Source organism: Impatiens glandulifera, chromosome 7 (genome assembly GCF_907164915.1).
Source record: "Impatiens glandulifera chromosome 7, dImpGla2.1, whole genome shotgun sequence".
Classification (NCBI taxonomy): Eukaryota; Viridiplantae; Streptophyta; class Magnoliopsida; order Ericales; family Balsaminaceae; genus Impatiens; species Impatiens glandulifera.
The window spans coordinates 48,956,730-48,976,278 of record NC_061868.1 but is presented as its reverse complement, the minus strand read 5'-3'; the positions used below and the strand labels follow the sequence as shown (position 1 = coordinate 48,976,278).

The following is a 19,549-nucleotide window of genomic DNA, read 5'->3' as shown; positions in this document are numbered from 1 at the left end:
TTATTTTTTTAAAATATATTATTATAACAAATAAAATTGAATGACTAATTTTTTATTAATTATAAATAAAAAATTATCTATTAAACCTAAATAATATAAAAATATTTTAAAATATTATATAATAATAGTGGATAAATTTTTTAATTAAATATAATTTTTTATTTAATAATATATAACATGATATAATATTTTTTATAATAATTTTACTTAAATATTTCATATTTATATAAAATTGTTATTTTAATTTTAGTTTTAATATTTTATATTTTAATTAGTTTATTATAATTTTATTATTAATATATAATATTTAAAATTAATTATATAAAAATATTATATCATTATTAGTTATTATAATTATTATTAAAATTTTATTTATTAATTATATTTTAAATAATTCATTAATATTATTTAAATAATTGAAATCATTTCTTTTAATAAATTAATTAAAATTTTATTATTATTTTAATTATTAAATAACGAATAACGTGTAATATAATTATAAAAATAAAAATATATATAATATTATAATTAAGTACGATAGAGAAATAATATGAAAGTAAATATAATGTGAGAGAATGTGAGAAATAATTCTTAAATATATATTAAGTATATAGAAATCAAATCAATAAATATCCGAAAATTAAAACTATTAACCAAAACAATTTATTTTATTTCCTTTACTATTGTCGAATTCAAAAAACACATACTAAGCATTCCCTAACATATAATAAAACTAATAAAATATAAAAAATGCAAGTATTAAAAATGGAATTTATTCAAATTTCTTCAAGGATTTAAACAACTCAATAATTAACACTAATTTCAATTACAAAATTTTATTTTCTAAAATTCGTGTTAATGAAATTAATTCACTTCAAGATTATGTCTAAGATAATTTTAATTAGATTAATAATATTTAATTTTATTTAAAATCAACCTTAGAATAATTTAAATGGATAATAAATGGTTTCAAATTATGATCTTCATACCCTAAATTTTTAATATTTTGTTGAATTTTCTAAAAAAGGAAAAATTATAAGTAAATAGTAATCTAATTAAGTTTGAATTGTTTCATAATATTTTTTATTTGTGTTAAGAATCTATATATTCTTTAATTTGGTAGGAACAAAATAATTGTTAAAAAGTTGGTCTTGCAAATAGATTTTTTAATTTTGCAGAATCAAAGTGTAACGAGATTGAATAATCAACTTCTAAAATAAAAAATTTAGTGTAAACAAAGTATAAAGGATTGAAAAAATAATTTTAAAATTTTAATTAGAGTAGCTAATAAAGATTCATGATGGAACTTGAAAGACATACACCCTTTTAACTAGACTAGGTTTCGTTTGGATCTATGGTTAGAAGGGGACGTTGGCCTTAGCCTTTAAACACAAACCATCTTTTGGTTTGACCTAATATTTGTTGTAATCTAAGGACATTATTTGTAAATAGGAAAAAATCAAGACTTTCAATGGTCTACTAAAATGATTCCATCTGTATTTGGAATTTATTGAAAATTTCGATACACCCATTAACCCTTTTTTTCCTCTTTCAATCTGAAATTTGATGTCGCGTCCAATCTGAAGAAACAAAACCCACCCTTCTCTCATTCCGTCTCTCTCAATTCAACGATTTTCAAATAACCCTTCAAACCCTCCCGCAGCAGTAGCACTTTCACCTTTTTAAAATTTCTCTTAGCATTTCTCTCTGTATCTATCGCCTTCTTGTAAAGGAGAAGCTCTTGCTGGCGTCGGAATCAAAAAATAGTTTGTGTGCATGGAGGTATCTTTTCTTCTTTTTTGTTTAACTTGAACCCTGATGTAAACTACTATATCTGTTGATTTTACTTTTTGATTCTGTTGGATGTTTTTATTGATAAAATTTTCATGTCATTGATCCGGAAAACTTAATAGAGGGAAACCCAATTGAAGTTAATGGAAGAATGTGCAGTTGAAAATGGATCAGCTGCACATTTAGTACAAAAATCTGAAGAAAAAGAAGAACCGTTGAAGGGAACTATAAATGATGTTTGTAAACTCAAGAACTTGTTTGATCACGTTCTTACTGTGTTCTTAGATGTCTGTTCCAATGATTTCCCACGGCCACTACCAGTTATGCTTGGAGATGGCCGGCAGTTGGATCTGTTTGCACTTTTCTGGTCAGTCAGGAAACTGGGTGGCTATTACATAGTTTCAAAGAATACTTTGTGGGATTTCGTCGCAGAAGAATGCGGCTTACATGGTAGAACGAGGGCTTTTGTAAAACTGATCCATGTGAAATACCTTAGAGAGTTCGATAGGAGTTTAAAAGGAGACTTTACCAAGAAGGAATTGGTGAATGAGGAATTAAACTCATTGTTGAAAGAGCTAGAGTTTGATCTTCATTGTTTCATGACCAATGAAGGAAAAGACCCGATAAAGAAGAAAAAAACTCATACTGAAGAACTCGAAGAAAATGGCGATGCTGAAGAGGTAAAAGAAATCGTTTTGAATGAGATTAGCCGTAAGAAAGGAGGAGGATTATCTGGAATGCTTAATTGGCTACTAATGGTGGCAAAGATGCCGAATGATTCTAGTATTGGGAGAATTCCTCCGCCTTCAAACTGGAAGGATTGCAAGAATGAAGAATTATGGTTTCAGGCTTTGTCTGCAAAAGAGGCATTGGTGATAAAAAGAGATATCCGCCCCATCGTAGGTCAATCTCTATCACAGGTACTTGCTTAGATTCCTGATTTTGAACTGAATATTATTATTATTATTATTAGAAACAAATATAGACATGTTGTTCTATCGTCAACTTTGAACTTCGGTATTCTGATTCTACCTACCTGTTTTGATGTTTGATTGCTTTAGTAGTACTTTTCGAACGAAGTTCATATGAAATCATTCAAAGAAACTGTTTAAACAAAACGACAAAAGTATCGAGAAAAGGAAACAAGAATAGAAGTAAATGAACTGTTTAGTTGAATACTAGGAAAAGAGATTGCTTTAGTAGTACTATGGATATTTAGTTGCATTAAATAGTTATTCGGGTAATTCGAATCTTGGTTTGCGTCTAGTATGACACAATACATATGAAGCTCTTACATGTGTATATATCCAAGCTTAGTCATAAATACAGCTTCAAGATCATATATCAAAATGGAGCAATAATCACACTAAATGTGTGGTTGCTAATTGCTATACATTAATTACTTTCTTTTTTTTTAAAGTTAAACTTGTGGTCAAGATCATAACCTTCCAAAAATTTACTCCAAACACATAAATCTCATGTTGATCCAATTCCAAATGCTAACTTACTCTACTAATTGCCATATCTAATTAGCATACTAGCCTTGTACTACTAATATATCCCACTGCTATCGTAAAAAGGACAAATTAATAGTGTTTAATATATTTAATTATTGTTATTTATTTGCATTAGTTGATTAGGATAATTATTATTGCATTATAGTGATTATGTGTTAGAATTATAATTATATTTGGATTTGGATTAGGATTGCCCAATTATATATAGAGGACTTCACTTAGGTTATCATGTAATTATTCAATACCATTACGAAAGGACTTCATTTTTTAGATTGTTTAAACCCTAGAGTTTGAACTCTTATCAAAATATTACCTTGACACAACTGCGCGGAATGAGGAAAGAGACCTCTTATTAGGTCTATCCGCTATTCAATATCCTTCTATTTCCTTTCCAACCACATGAAACATGTTGGATCTAGAATCCAAGCCTTCTTCTGAACTCACTCTTCTGTGATCAAACAATGTACAACCAGGAAAAACGTTAGGAATATCAAATGGTGCAAGTTATTTATGACTAGGTTCTTCAAAGAATCTTAGTAAGAAAACATAACAAGTATAGAAAAAAGAACATGATTATCTCCATATATAAAAAGATTTTCTTGGCACATACAGAACTCATTGACTGATCAATAGCAAGTAGTAAGTCCATATTTTATATTCAGCTAGATCCATAATAAGATAATATATAGAAGAGGATAATTGCTTTCATTACTTACTTGGAAGATTTGTCTAAAAGCTGGAAACACACATTTGAAGTTCGTTTTGTTGCTCTTAGAGAAGATTTTCAAATTTTAATCTTTAAAACACACAACTTTCCTAAACCAGAATATAAATATAACATAAATATTAAAAACTAAAAGTTAAAAAATAGAACAATTTCATGTGCGTGCTTGCATTAGCGTTGCTTCTAGTAGATATTAACCCAATTATTTCTGTAACTTATAATTTTTTCACTTCCTAGTAATGTAAATCTGAATGTTATTTTCTATACCTGCAGAAGAAGCAGAAAATCCTTCCATCAATGTATGAGGACAGTGTAGGTCACAGTCACAGACTAAAGGAGAAGCATAGATGCAATGATAGGCTTCCTTCTTTCAAAAAATGTCGTTTTTATCCAGATTGTATCTCGTGCACATGCCCTGAAGACAATGTCAGTCTCCAAAATGGAGAACTGGAGAACACCTCAAAATTGGTAAGTTGTGATGAGAACCCGAAAGCAGTTGCTTCAAGGAAGAGAAAGCAGAAAGAGACCAATAATGAGAAAGATCTAGACAGTGCCGATGACTTGTTAAGCGATGATCTTCATCTTAAGGAAGTAATGGTGGGTCCACTCTTCCAGGCCGAAATTCCTGAGTGTACTGGTATTAGAACTGATTCCGATCCAAAATGGCTGGGAATAACAATGTGTCTGCCTCAGAATGGAGATGATTCTTTCACTTCAATGGATTCCACTGATAAAAGAAAGGAGAATCCATGTATCTGTCAAAGTCCTGGTTCGGTTCAATGTACTAGGTTTCACATTGCTGAGAAAAGGATAAATCTGAAGATGCAAATTGGCTCTTTGTTTTATGATTGGAGATTTGACCGCACAGGTGAGGATGTCGCGCTTTCATGGACCATTAAGCAAGAAAATAGGTTCAAAGGTATTATAGGACGGAGGAACCTGTCCCTGAGAAAGCAGTTGTGGAATAACACCTCCAAATTCTTCCCCAACAAAACTAGAGAAGATCTGGTGAGATATTATTTTAATGTGTTCACTCTTCGGTGCAGAAGATACCAGAACCGGGTGACTCCTGAGGATATTGACAGCAGTGACGATGAACATGATTTTGGTAGTATAGATGATCGTTATGGCCTGGACGATCATAATTCGTCTATCTGCCGGGAGAATAAAGAGTTCATTGATTTTTAGTAGAATATTATCTACATTCATCTTTCAAGGATCTGCAAGGTTTTTCCTTTGCAATTTTTCTAATTAAACTTAGACTTCTAGTGGATTGAGGTTATTTTTTATTTGCCAGAATTCTTTAATTTTTATTTTCTTATTTTATTCTAGAATGAACTTGAATTTTTATAAAATTTATTTGGGTTGTACATTATCTTCTTTTTTCCAGTTGAGATTGGAGATATTATTTGTTTTGCCTTTCAAATTTCCTTCCATATTGCTGGCATTTCTTGGTTAACCATTCTCCCCAATTATAATGTTTTTTGTTTAGTAGTAATGACAGGACCAAATATATTTTTTAAGCTTACTGCTTAAACAAGCATCTTTACATATGAAATTTCTAGGGATTTCATTTGAAACATGCATGCTCTAGTTGCTTGTGTTGCAGCAGTTGAGTTTTTATGGGAATTTTTTAGGGATTCTGTTTTCCATTTGTATTGAAGATTCTCTACTAACAACCATACATTTATTTCTTTCTTTAATTGTATATTTCTTTCTTTCTTTGTGAAATAAATGCTTTATCCTCTCAACCACTCCCACAACATTTCTCTCTGTATACATTCCATAATCTTAAAGTATTTTTCCATTTTTCTATATCCTGCTGTGTTCTTCCCCATATTTCTCTAATCAATCATTGATGCCCAAATACAATCTCTAATTCTTTTTGTAAATCTATCAAACCAAGGGCTATATATTAAAATGCCTTATTATTTATTCCTCCTGCCATTGTTACATGCCCAAATGTTGATTTTGTCGATCTCCACAAGAATCCCTTTGCATCTGTCATTAGCTACCAATGGGTAAACCTAGGTAAGACCCTTTCCTTAATCTCTAATTTCTCCATTTTTTTTCAATCCATAACCAAAATAAAATTAAGACATTATGTGTATTTGTAAATATGATCTCATCTGAATATTTCTTGTTCATTCATAATATAATTCAATTTGAATCCTAATATAACAGAATTCTCTTTTTAGCTCTGCAAAACATAGTCTTGTAAGTGAACCAAAATATTGAATTGATCAATAAAAACTAAACACTGATCAAAAGTAAAAATTAAACTAAGTCTTGGTGGGGTGCGCCAGGCCTAGGCGATAGTGCAAAGCCCAGGCGACACGTGAGTAACCCCAATAGCAAGCTACTGTGTTGGGCCACTCCCCCTAAAAAAATTAATTTAATATCATGTGGACCGATGGCCCACGTATCAGATATTAAACTGATAAGAACAGATACTACACTTGATCTTAGCCAAAAGGCCGAGAAAGGTATGATTTGTTAAGTTACAGGCCACCAATTTTATAATGGTTTCATCTTCTTTCCCCAGTCTAATGTTCCGATGTGGGACGATTTTAAACCATCTTATTTTTGAAGGTGCAAGGCAAAACACAAAATGCAAACTTAATTAACAAACCAAATAATATATTTTTTGTTTTATAAGTTATAACTAACAGTAGTTTTATTTTATAACTAACTAATTAACTAATAGCAGTTTTACTTATCTGTTGGTTAAATAATCAGTTGATAGTCTGTAATGTACATATATAAATAAACCTCCATAAAGAAGTAAAGAACACTAGCTAGAAGAAGGCTCTTTTTTCATCCTTTCTCTGAATCAATCATGGCGGGGTCTTCTTCTTCATCGTCGACGTCGTTAAATAAACAAAAAGAAGCCGTGTCGCCTTCCCCAAGCAAGCGCAAACATCTTGACGTGATGAACCTGTAAGCATCTTCAAATTAATTTTAAAATCTCACCATGATCATGTCTTGTAACTACTAATCTTGAATTACTATCTGTTGCATTTTCAATATATAGGATTGATAAATTTAATGTGAAGCTTGACAATAAAGATACGATGACCGAATTACTCGTTGAATTCCATGGACCAAAAGAAAGTATATACATTCATCATTCATTCTTCATTATATATAATATTCTGAAATTGGGTTGATTCTTGATTATATTATAATAATTCATTCACTTGATCAGGTCTTTATGAAGGAGGTGTATGGAGAATTAGCTTAGAGTTGCCATTTGATTATCCTTACAGACCTCCTTCTGTTATCTTTTTGAACCAGATTTACCATCCAAATATTGATATGTTGTGAGTAATTTAATTATTTTATCATACATATTTATATATATGAATTGGTTATTTTCTAAAGAAATTAATAACATTTCATTTCAGATCAGGTACAGTTTGTTTGGATGTGATTGATAAAAAATGGTCTCCTTTATTCAGTGAGTTGAAATGAATTTATTTATTTTTGTATGATTATGATGATGTTTAATTTGAAATATTTGATGAATAATTGTGTTAATTTGTAGATCTGGTGAATATATTCGAAGCGTTTATTCCTGATCTTCTTCAAAATCCTAACCCAGATGATCCGTTTAATAAGGAGGCAGCTGAACTGATGATTTCTGACAAACCTGCATATGATCTAATGGTGAAATGTAAGTAATTTTTTTAAATTACTAAAAAAAAACTATTTCATATATATATATATCACAAATTAAATAAATAAATTATATTATTATTAATTTCTTGATCAGACCATGTCAAGCAATGTGCCGGGGCGCCGCCTGTGGAGAAATCTAGTGAGAAGGATGAGACTGATACTGATGATGATGATGATAATAATATTCCACCCTCTGTTGATCCAACGGTTGACGATCTTCCACCTGTCTGAAAGGTTGATGAATTTTGTAGTTGTTCAAAAGCTACATGAATTGTGTCTATTCATTTCTTGAACCCGTTTTAAATTTTCTTTAATTCTTTTTTTTTTTTAGTTTGATACAAATATTATTGTTGCTGCAACATTAAAGGATTTGATTCAAATAGTTTTGGGGATGAGAATACCATCATGACTATATTCCATTAGTAAATATATTTCTTTTGAATCCATACTTCAATGTTCTTTATACTATATATGAAATCAACTCAAAAATGATATTTATTTTGAATGAGAAAGTTAGAAGGATCCTAGAAGTGATAATATTTTTCTCTACTTAAAATGATAATGAAATTCGTGATAATAAAAAGTTATTTCTTGAAATTTTAATTAAATGGAGCCCAATTAACTTATAATTTCAGTACAAATTTTTTAAGTCTCGTCACAATTTTATGAGTAATGAATAAGCGCATGTAAGACTAGTACTACTAGTATGTTTCTGGAATTCGGGGAGTATGTTTGTTTGTTAATAATTAATTTTTGTTTATTTTTTATTGTTGCTCCCGAATGGTTAATCTCGTTATGTTTTGGGTGTGTATAGTGACAGTATGAATACTCGTATTTTTATTTTTATATTTTCGTTATGTGTAAACTACCCTTATTTATATGATATTTCATTATTTTTTTATACTAATTTATGTTATAATCTCTTAACAATAATCCATATAAATACTATCTAAAAAATATAAAAAGTGATGTTTTGATTAGACATATGAATGACCACATAACAATGAGTTCAAAAAGTTATTTGGAGGTCTGATTATTTTGTATTGTCTCGACTTAATCGAACTCAATAAAAATTCGATACCAATTATAAAGTATAAATTAGTTATGTGAATTAATTTGACAGATATATATATGTTTATTTGGTGTGGTTAAAATTTTCTTATAAAAAATAAGTTAATTGATTCAAATTAATATATTTATGGATTAATAAATTGAATATATATATATATATATATATTATATCATTATCATTAATTCCTATTTATTTTAACAAAAGAAATACAAATTTATATTTTTTAGGTAAAACAAATAAAAAAAATCTTACATTCATAATTATTACTTAAACTTAAAACGTTTTTTTAAAAGAGAATTCAACTTGTAAACTTTAATCTATTTAACTATTTATTAAAATAATTCATAAATTAAGAAAAAATAATAACCAATGATTATGGGTTATTGTGACCCATTGGATTAGAGTCTCTTGAAATCGACGACAAAGAGACGCAACAAAATCTTAAGCCCATTAAGGGTAAACTGAAAAAAATTAATGAAGGGATTCTGGGATATTGTGAGCCGTTGGATTAGAGACCCTTGAAATCAATGACGAAGAGACACAGAGAAACCCTAAGCCCATTAGTATAAGGCTATGTGAAAATCCCAATAACATAACACATTATAAGAGTTTAGTTAATTTTAGCGTGAGATTGTTAATTATTTGAAAAAAGTTTTTGGTGTCAAATCAAGAAGAAACCTAGCCACCGTCAACTAGGGTTTTTATTTGGTGACCTTGTTTTCATCTGGATCTATTTTAGAAAGGTATCGATTTCTAAACATCTATGTTTTTGTATGTGATAACAAATCTAAGATTAGTTTGTAAAAGTTTAATATTTTCTCTTCAGACTTGTTTTCCCAACACATGGTATAATCCTAGGAGTCTACTCTTGTTATCCAAATTTTGTATTTTATAATTTTGTTTTCGAAAATTAAGATTCAGTACAAATTTTTTACTAAGGCATTTTTAGTGAGAATCGAACATGAAACACACGAGAACATATTATAAGGTATTATTGTCGTCCAACAAATCCATCGAAAGACAAGTTATATGCAACAAAGTTAGTCTCCAGAAGGGCGAACTCGTGAACACCTCAAAATTGATAACTTGTACAAGGAAAGAAGTTACTTCAAGGAAGAGAAAAAGGAAAGATATCAAAGACGAGAAAGATCCAATTAGCATCGATGAATTCTTTGGCGATGATCTTCATCGTATGGATGTACCGATTGGTCCATTCTTCCAAGCAGAAGTTCCAGAATGGACCGGCATTATCACTGAATCAGATTCAAAATGGTTAGGCATCACAATGTGGCTGCCTGAAAATGGAGATGATTCTCTCATTGATAAAGGAATGGATGATTCATGTAGGTGTGAACATTCGGGTTCGGTTTCATGTACTAGGTTTCACATTGCTGACAAAAGGATAAAATTGAAACTGGAAATCGGTTCTATGTTCTATCATTGGAGATTTGACCGTATGGGTGAAGAAGTTTCACTTGCATGGACAAGTAAGCAAGAGAAGAGATTCAAAGGTCTTGTAGGGTCAAGGAACATGTCCCAAAGAAAGGCATTGTGGAATAACATTCCTAAATTCTTCCCCAACAAAACTAGGGAAAACTTGGTAAGTTATTACTTCAACGTGTTCATTCTTCGGTGTAGAAGATATCAAAACCGAATGACTCCTCAAGATGTTGACACAAGTGATGATGAGGAAAACGAATTTGGTCTTATTGATGATCGTTATGGCCTCGATTCACTTGAGTTTACATTGAATGATCTTTAAGAATGTACAAGGTTATTTTTTTCTTCTATTTGACTATCTAATTTGAGAGAAATCGATAAACTTTTAATTATCATAGTCGATACATATTATAATGTTATTATTTTGGTAATGTGTTTATATTATTTTCTTATTTTCATGTTTTGTGTTTTTTTTCTTATGTCATTTTTGTTGTTGTGCTTAAACGATTTTTATTATTTTTAATATACATGACATAAAAATAGAATGTACAAAGTTTTCATCGTCACAATATAGTGTGTTTGAGTTTTTATTATTATTTAAAATATAAATGAATAAAATGTACAATTGATACAAGATTCTATGTGGATAGTTTTTACGTGGGGTATTGCTACAAGTTGTTCGCTAAGATGATTGCATATAATTTTTGTTGGGAGAACTTTTGAGAGTAAAAAATTTCATCCAAGATCTCGTTTTTTGGATGAAACGCTATTGATGGTGGAATTCTTACGGATTATATATGAATGAAAAAATATTGTATTATGATTAATTGTTGTCGTATGTGTCACGGGGAGATTGAATTAACAACTCACTAACTTGTGCATTGTCTAGGGGTGACTAGTATCTGAAGTTTTTTGTGAGATTCATTGAATAATGCCCGAGTCTTTGGGGTTATTGAGAAATTTAGATTGATGCAACTAATATGACAAACCTACATATTTGAGTTACCATATCAATTATTTTTGGTGGACTATCTGGTTGAGAGAATTCGTCAAACTTTCAATGATCGTGTAATATTTATAATGTTATTATTATGACACTTTCTAAGTTTCGTTCCGAAAAGTTATTAGAATCCGTCGAGTGAACTCAAGTTCAGTCATACATGCATGCATTTAAAAGTAGTTATATGCTTTTTTTTGTTGCGTAAAAAGCTAAAAAAACCCGTTAGTTGTTAGATGAACCGTTGATGGTAACCATTCGAGAATGAAGTCAAGAACCCTAACTCTTTTCTCCTAGACCGAAAGGCCTCTGGATTCAAGATCAAGAGTGAAAAACATTCATCTATTCTCTTCAATTCGAACTTCTGAAAGCGCGACACTCAATTAGAAAGTGACAAAAGAATCAATCATGTTGACCCTTTCACCAAATAACACAGTGGAAAACAAGCACAGAGATTACGACGTGAAGAGTATGTAAGCATCTTTGTAAATTATTAAACTGAAAAGTAATGACTATAAATAGCCTTACAGGAATACAAATGGAATAGTTTAAAACAAACTAAAAACTGGGAAACATACTCCACTACACACTACTTCAACCCCTTGACTCTAATACATGATCTCCGAAAGAACTTGACACGTATTGATGGTTACAAAACAACTAATGACTTATTCAAACTCCAACATACTCTTCCTTAAGCTAATTCCTCTGAATTTAGCTTACTTCAAACAAACTAACTACTCTAACCAATCCACACAGTTTCTCGAATTGCTCCAGCTTCAACGGTTTGGTAAAAATGTCTACGACTTGATTCTGTGCAACCTGTTGCACAGTTCTAGTTTGACAGTTTCTACATTCACCAACTCCATTAGATAATGAAATCTTACTTCGATGTGCTTGCTTTTCCCGTGAAGAATCAGATGCTTGACAGTTGTATGGTGGAATTGTTGTCACAATTAATCACAGTTGTCGATTCTTTCTCAGCTCCGATCTTCTCTAAAATTCTTCCAAGCTAAATGCACTGACAAGCACAGAATGCAACTGCTATGTATTCCACCTCGGTGGTAGAAAGTACAACAACCGACTGTTTCTTTGATGCCCAAGATATTGCACCTGATGCCATCACGAACGCACATCCGGTTGTGCTCTTGTGATCATCTAAGTCGCCAGCGTAATCACTATTTGTGAAAGCCAAGAGCCTTGGACTGCTGCTTTTGCTTCTCATGTAGAAAATACCAAGTTCAGTTGTACCTTTCAAGTATTGTAGAATCCTTTTTAAAGCAAGCCAATGTGACATCATTGAACTTGCCATGAATCGACTTATGAGGCACACTCTATACATCAAATCGGGTCTGGTCATTGTTAAATATATGAGGCTCTCAACCAATTGTTTGAACATGTTTCATCTACTTTCTCGCCATTTTCATCTTTTGTGAGTTTCGTTCCCGACACGATGAGATTTCTAACTGCGTTGCTTTCCTCCATCCCAAATTTTGCTAACCTCATGAACATATCGTCTTTGGCAAATAAAAATTTCTGCATCACTTTATTTCACTTCAATCCAAGAAAATGCTTCATTTTTCCTAAATATGATATTTCGAATTCCAGCATCATTGATTTTTTAAACTTTTCACACATTGTCTTATCATTTACGGTAAATATTAAAACATTGACATATAAGCTGACAATGAGAATATTACCTCCTTTTGTCTTAGTAAACTCTAGAAAGATGATTTGGGAATCCATGAGAAAGAAGTACAAAAGATCCACAAAGGTGAAGAGGGTGCAATTGCAAACATTGAGGAGAGAGTTAGAGTTGCTAGCCATGAAAGAAATGGGAAGAAGAAAAGGTGTATAAGCTGAGGAAGGAATTGTATGAGCTTAAACAGGTCCCGCGAGCGTGGTATAGCCGAATTGAAGGATATTTTCTGAAGGAGGAGTTTAAAAGATGTCCTAACGAACACACTTTGTTTGTCTTTGAGCATAGATCGGACTACGTAATGATCGTCCAGTTATTTCTCTCTACGACGCCGTTCTGATGTGGTGTGAATGCTCTTGTTAATTGACAATTAATGCCGTGAGATTTACAAAATTTTCCAAATTCATTAGATGTAAACTCTCCACCTCGATCTGTCCTCAAGCAAGCTATTAATCCATGAATTTCCTTTTCTACGCTCGCTTTGAGAAACTTGAAAGTAGCGAGAACTTCAAATTTTTCATGGAGGAAATAGACTCATGTTTTTCGAGAAAAATCGTCAATGAAACTCAATATATACCTCTTTACACTATGCAAAATTAGAGTGATAGGTCCACATATATCTGAATGAACTAGTTGAAGCTACCTCAATGCTTGCCATGAATATTTTCTCGACATCGTCTCTTTTTTGGTTGTTTTCCGATCAGGCAAACATCGCAAATCTCCTTCGTGGGCTTCAGATTAGGCAACACAATAACCATCTTCTTTTGTGACAACAATTTTAATCCTTCCTGGTTTAGATGCCCAAGCCGACAATGTCACAGATTCATTTTATTCTCAACCATTTCTTCCGTTTATAAGCACATCGAATTTTTCTGTACTTTGGTGGGTAGAAGAAAAACATCATGTTTCTACTCATGTTGGTCTCCATGATTACACATTTGCTAGGGTGATATACCTTACATGTTCCATCACATATCATAATTGATAAGCCCTTTTCTTGTAATTGTCTAAGGCTTAACAAATTGTTCTTCTGCTCCGGAATGTAATAAACATCGGGTATGATCTTTCACACTGTCTTTTCCCACCACCAACATCATCATGTCATTTCCAAGCTTAACTGATAGATTGATTTCTTCGTCCATATCAAAAAACCATTCTTTACTCCCATACATATGGTTACTACATTCCGAGTCTAGAAACCAAACATCTTCTTTGTTTGTTTGGTGTTGCTCCACATAGGCCATCAAGAGCAATTCTTCTTTCTCTTCTAATTTCATAATTTGCCTTCTTCTCCAAATCTGAACATTTGTTTTGGTAATGTCTCCGCGACCTCGTCCTCTACTTGGTCTCTCATCTTGAGACACTTTTAACGCATGTTCTTCTTACACAGGTCCATTCAGTCGATGCTCATGAACAAGTAAACTCCCATGTAACTCATCAATGCTCAACGTTCTTAGATCGTTTGACTCTTCAATCGAACACACCACATAATTAAATTCCAGAGACAAGGATATGAGAATTTTTCTCACAATTGTGCTCTGCTCCATCGTTTCTCATTCGCCTTCATCTTGTTTACTAGTGCCAATGTTCTTCTCAGGAAATTAACTTTCTCCCCTTTTTTCATGGCTAGCAACTCAAACTCTCTCATCAATGCTTGTAGTTGAGCCCTCTTCACCTTTATGGATCCTTATTACTCCTTTCTCATGGATTCCCAAATCATCTTAGAGTTTTTTTTTGTGAATAACCTTCCGTATCTCTCTTTCAATTGACTGGAAAATAAAATTATTGACCTTCAAATTCTTCAGCTTCCCATTTCTCACATATTTTATCTACGTCTCATTCGCTCCGATGGCATCTTCGGAATTCCTTCTTCCACCAAACTCCATAGCTCTCTACTTCTGAGAAAGTTTTCTATCGTCATGAACCAAAAGTGATAATGACCGTGACTGGCTGCACAAACTTTTCATATTTCTTAGACATCTTTCTCTATTTTTCGTAAATGGCTTTGATACCAAATGTAAATGGTTAAAAAAATAAATTTTAAACGTATTACCTTGTACCAAACCATATTTTACATGTAGTTATTCACCTCAAATTGATTTAATAATTAATATAATTTGTTAACGCTAAATGATTCATAGTTATTCACCTTTAGAATTTTTTTATCAATTGTCTTTGTGTTTGAAGACTAACCTTGAGGTCTATCACTGAACTGTCTTATAATTCTTAACAATAGAATAGTTTTCTAAATTATATGTTTTATTTAATTTCTGTTTTCATTAATAACTTAATTAAAGTAATAGTTGGTAGTGATTTCTTGATTAGTTGATAATTTCTAAAGACTATTTAGAAGTCTTTTAATATTCTATATTTATGCTTGTTAATTTGTACCATCATTGCTATATTCCATTAGCAATGTACTTGTCATGAAATCAACTCATAAGGGTGGTCATAATGTTATTAATTATTAATACATGTTTTCAAATGACCTTTTAATTTATTTATTTTCTAATGATTTTGAGGCATATGAAATGATACTTTCAAAAAGTTAAAAAGTATGTAATAATTGAGTTAAAAAGTGTGACACGCACGAGCTCAGAATTTATAGTTACTAAAGTTAACTGTCCCCTTTAATCCAAAAGATCAAATTCTAGATTCTCTCTAGCTTTTAAAATATAATTTATATTTTGATACCATTTATTTTATGAGATAATATAAATTAATTTTGTTAGTGAAAAAAAATGTAAATCATCTTATAAAGTTAGCGCGTGGGGCCATAAAAAGAGAGAGTTGGACCTTTAATACTTCTTTTAGTGGCGATTGCGCACGATAGCGCCAATAAGAAGTCGGATTGGCCACACGTGCAGACATTGACAAAAGTAAAATTAATTAGTCATCAAAAGTCTCTTTTCATTTCCTTTTCTCGGTAAAATCAAATTTACTTTTTTTAATTAATCCAAACCCCACCCACTAATACTCTCATTCTTTCATTTGGACCAAACTACCCCTTCCATATACTTTCTTACTTTTTTTTTTTGATTATTTATGTAAGATTTGTTTTTAGATTTTATAAATATATTTAAGTAGTATGGTATTTAATGAATAGACAAATAAGGAAACATGAGGACATTCTCATTGGGGAACAAAATGAGAATGGTTGTGTAAAAGGTGCTATCATTTTTCTTTAATTTATTTATTACTATTACTTTGGAGAATAGTAGGACTACATTCATGATATTAGAGTTGTCTAGCCGAGCTCAAGTAAACTTGATTTGAGCTCGACTCGATTATGTATACATTCATAATAGCCGAGTTCAAGTAAACTTGATTTGAGCTCGACTCGATTATGTATACATTCATGATATTAGAGTTGCCCAGCCGAGCTCAAGGTAAGCTTGATTTGAGCTCGACTCGATTCTGTATTTATTAGCTGAATTTGAACTCGAACAAATTTATAAGTTTGAGCTCGAGTTCAACTATTTACCTGCAAACTCGGTTCGACTTGAAAACCTTGAACTAAAATTAATTTTTTAAATATTAATTTGTGAAAAAAATAATATTTATTTTAAATTTTATGTTTTAGTAATAAAAAAAATATATTATATATTATCAAACTCGACAAACCATCGAGCAAGTATTATATTAACTCGAGCTCGACTCGAATATTAAACGAGCCGGTTCGAGCTCGACTCAAACTTGATCAAAGTCAAGCTCTAGTCGAGTTTTGACCGAACGACTCACGAACAGTTTGACTCATTTACAGCTCTACATGATAACCACTTCAACTTAAACATTTTAAGTGAGATCTCACAATCAGGTCCGACCCTAAGGAAAGTTCAGTAAACCCATGAGTTAAGACAATCCATTTAATAAAACAAAGCAAGATAATTAATTAAATTTACTAGTTGTTTTAAACCTAAAAGATTTAGCCTAGCCATTCATAATGGCAACCCAAAACTCGACGTCAGCTCTGCCTATAATCATACCCACTCTAACTTGAAATTTAATTTCATAGAAATTACTCTTAACACTTAACCTATCTTATGACGGCATTTAATGACTAAACGATAAGGAAACATGAGACAATTCTAATTGTAGAACAAAATGAGAATTGTTATAAGTATAAAAAGTGGTATTATTTGATTAAAAAAAATAAAATAAGAAAAGGGTCTAGATATAGATAAAGTTGTTCATTGAATACATGTGATTGGCAGCTAACCAATTAAAAGAATCACATGATGAGTATTATTATTTTACCTATCCCAAAAAGGATTGATTGTACAATACAATTGTATGAGAGAGTAATAAAGGATGCAATACCTTTTTATGTGAAGGGTGTGGGAAAATGAAATAAAAAAGAAAGGGAAAGCGCATGTTTATCATTAAATGCTACAGAGGTAAATTTCAGGTGTGTCTGTCTATCACACAAATTATCATACTTACATTCAATACAAACACGAAAGGTTAATATAGTCATTTCATCACCTCCACCACTATATCCCACATTATATATATACAATTGTTATTTAACCAATCAATTAATCAATTCATCCATCTTGCTCGTGCTCATGTCCTTGTTAGAGAGAAATCAACTTCGTGTTTGACCTCACATTTGATACAGATTACAGATTCTGATTGATATATATAGAGAGAGATCTTCTTTTACTGATATAGCTATTCATCACTGTTTGTTCTTCATATCGGGATCGGAAGCGGTTGGAGTTTCTGATTTGATTCAGTATTTGTCAGATTCTGTCGTGGAAAGAACCAATTGCTGATGAAACTTGGAGTTTAATTCTTTGATTTTAGAATGATGAACAGAGAAACTAGAGGTTCAGATAGCAACGCGTTGGATACGATAAGCGCTGCCGCTACGGCGATCGCATCGGCGGAGAGTCGTGCTCCTCAAGCTTTTGTTCAGGTATACATTGTTAATCATTCGATTTGTTCATGATCGTTTTATCTGGTGGAGATAATTGTTGTTATCTAGTTATAGAAGCTGTTGTTATTTGGATTCTGGATCTGTTTGATTAATATATGTTGTTCAATTTGTTTGTTCTTAGTTTTCTATCTTGATCTCATATGATTTTGTTTTTTTTAGTTCAATATCATGATATTATGCAATTAGTGGTGGCTGATTAGCTGTAAAATGATTGATTCTATACAGCCTAGTTAGCTTCCCAATTATTGTTAGTAAACTAGTAAGAACTAGATCTAGGGCATAACATTTGATAATGAGACTGTTCGTGTTAAGTGAATGACTGAATGTCATATGATTTGATGCAGAAAAAAAGATGGAGAAGCTTTTGGAATGTATACTGGTGTTTCGGATCACAAAAACAGAGTAAGAAAATCGGGCATGCTGTACTCGTCCCGGAAACTGTATCTTCAGTAACAGAGGTGTCTGCATCTCAAAACCTAATCCAATCATCAAGTATAGTGCTTCCATTTGCAGCACCTCCTTCATCCCCTGCATCATTCCTTCCATCAGAACCTCATTCAGCTATTCAATCACCAGCAGGATTCATGTCTCTTTCATCCATATCTGCTAATATGTATTCACCCGGGCCTGCTAACATTTTCGCTATAGGCCCTTATGCCCACGAGACGCAGTTGGTTTCGCCGCCAGTTTTCTCTACCTTTACCACTGAACCGTCCACTGCCCCTTATACACCACCTCCTGAATCAGTTCAGCTGACCACACCTTCCTCACCCGAGGTTCCATTTGCTAGGCTTCTTGATCCTTATCCTATGAGCCAATATGAATTCCAGAATTATCAGTTTCAACCTGGAAGCCCTGTGAGCCATTTAATATCACCTATATCAGGATCAGGCACTTCGTCGCCTCTGAAACTAATGAATCTTGAAAAGCAATACGGTCGTTATTGGGGGTCTGGTACAATGACCCCTGATTCTTGTTTTCATCTTTACAGACAAAATTCAGATATTGCCCCTCTTCCTCCTAGAATGGTGGAAACAGTTGTATTGGATCATAGGGTGTCGTTTGAAGTGACTGCTGAAGATGTGGTTAGATGTCTTGCGAAGGAATCATTAGCTAATAAGGCTGCGGCTGCTGCTGCTGCTGCTGGAGTAATGGCCACACTTCCTCCTCGGACAGTTGAAACTTGTGGTGAAGGAGATGATTTTCATAGGGGGCCGAGACATCGATCTATAACTCTTGGCTCGTCGAAGGAGTTCAATTTCGATAATATTGATGACGGAAGAGGTTCAGATAAGATGATGATTGGTTCTGATTGGTGGGCAGCTGATGAGAAGGTCAGCAGCAGTCCTGGCAATGACTGGTCCTTCTTCCCCATCATGCATCATCCAGGAGTCAGCTGACCAATCAATCGCGAAACCCGACAGGCACAAGTTAGTTGGAACTATCTCATTCTCTTTGTTTCTTTCTGTTAATGGAACTTTTGAGTTATAGAGGTAGAATTGAATTGAATTGAATAGATCTGAGAATTTCAGTCTCTGATGAAGAAAGAAAGAATTTCAGTCCCATTTGTGGTCCAAATCTTTTAAAGTAGTTTTTAGTTACTTACACATCATGTAATATTTGTTCCACACAGAACATCTAGAGTTGTTTTAGACTAGATTAAATGCTGGGTTTTGTTTTGAAGTG

At 32.2% G+C, this 19,549-nt stretch overlaps 2 protein-coding genes and 1 non-coding gene across 3 annotated transcripts; 2 read left to right on the top strand and 1 right to left on the bottom strand.

The window, feature by feature from the left end:
- The first annotated feature begins 1,504 nt into the window (after positions 1-1,504).
- On the top strand, positions 1,505-10,547 carry LOC124910129 (AT-rich interactive domain-containing protein 2-like). Its single transcript, XM_047450745.1, has 10 exons — positions 1,505-1,782; positions 1,914-2,711; positions 4,306-5,219; positions 5,302-5,310; positions 7,067-7,146; positions 7,241-7,355; positions 7,440-7,492; positions 7,580-7,708; positions 7,808-7,938; positions 9,774-10,547. The coding sequence occupies exons 1-10, from the start codon at positions 1,777-1,779 to the stop codon at positions 10,545-10,547; spliced, it is 3,009 nt and encodes a 1,002-aa protein (XP_047306701.1). The 5' UTR covers positions 1,505-1,776.
- Positions 6,325-6,522, bottom strand: LOC124910937. The gene has a single exon (XR_007096539.1). It is a non-coding gene; the product is annotated as a U2 spliceosomal RNA (small nuclear RNA).
- A 6,916-nt stretch (positions 10,548-17,463) lies between the features above and the next one.
- On the top strand, positions 17,464-19,549 carry LOC124910125 (uncharacterized protein At1g76660-like). Its single transcript, XM_047450742.1, has 2 exons — positions 17,464-17,842; positions 18,208-19,549. The coding sequence occupies exons 1-2, from the start codon at positions 17,732-17,734 to the stop codon at positions 19,261-19,263; spliced, it is 1,167 nt and encodes a 388-aa protein (XP_047306698.1). The 5' UTR covers positions 17,464-17,731; the 3' UTR covers positions 19,264-19,549.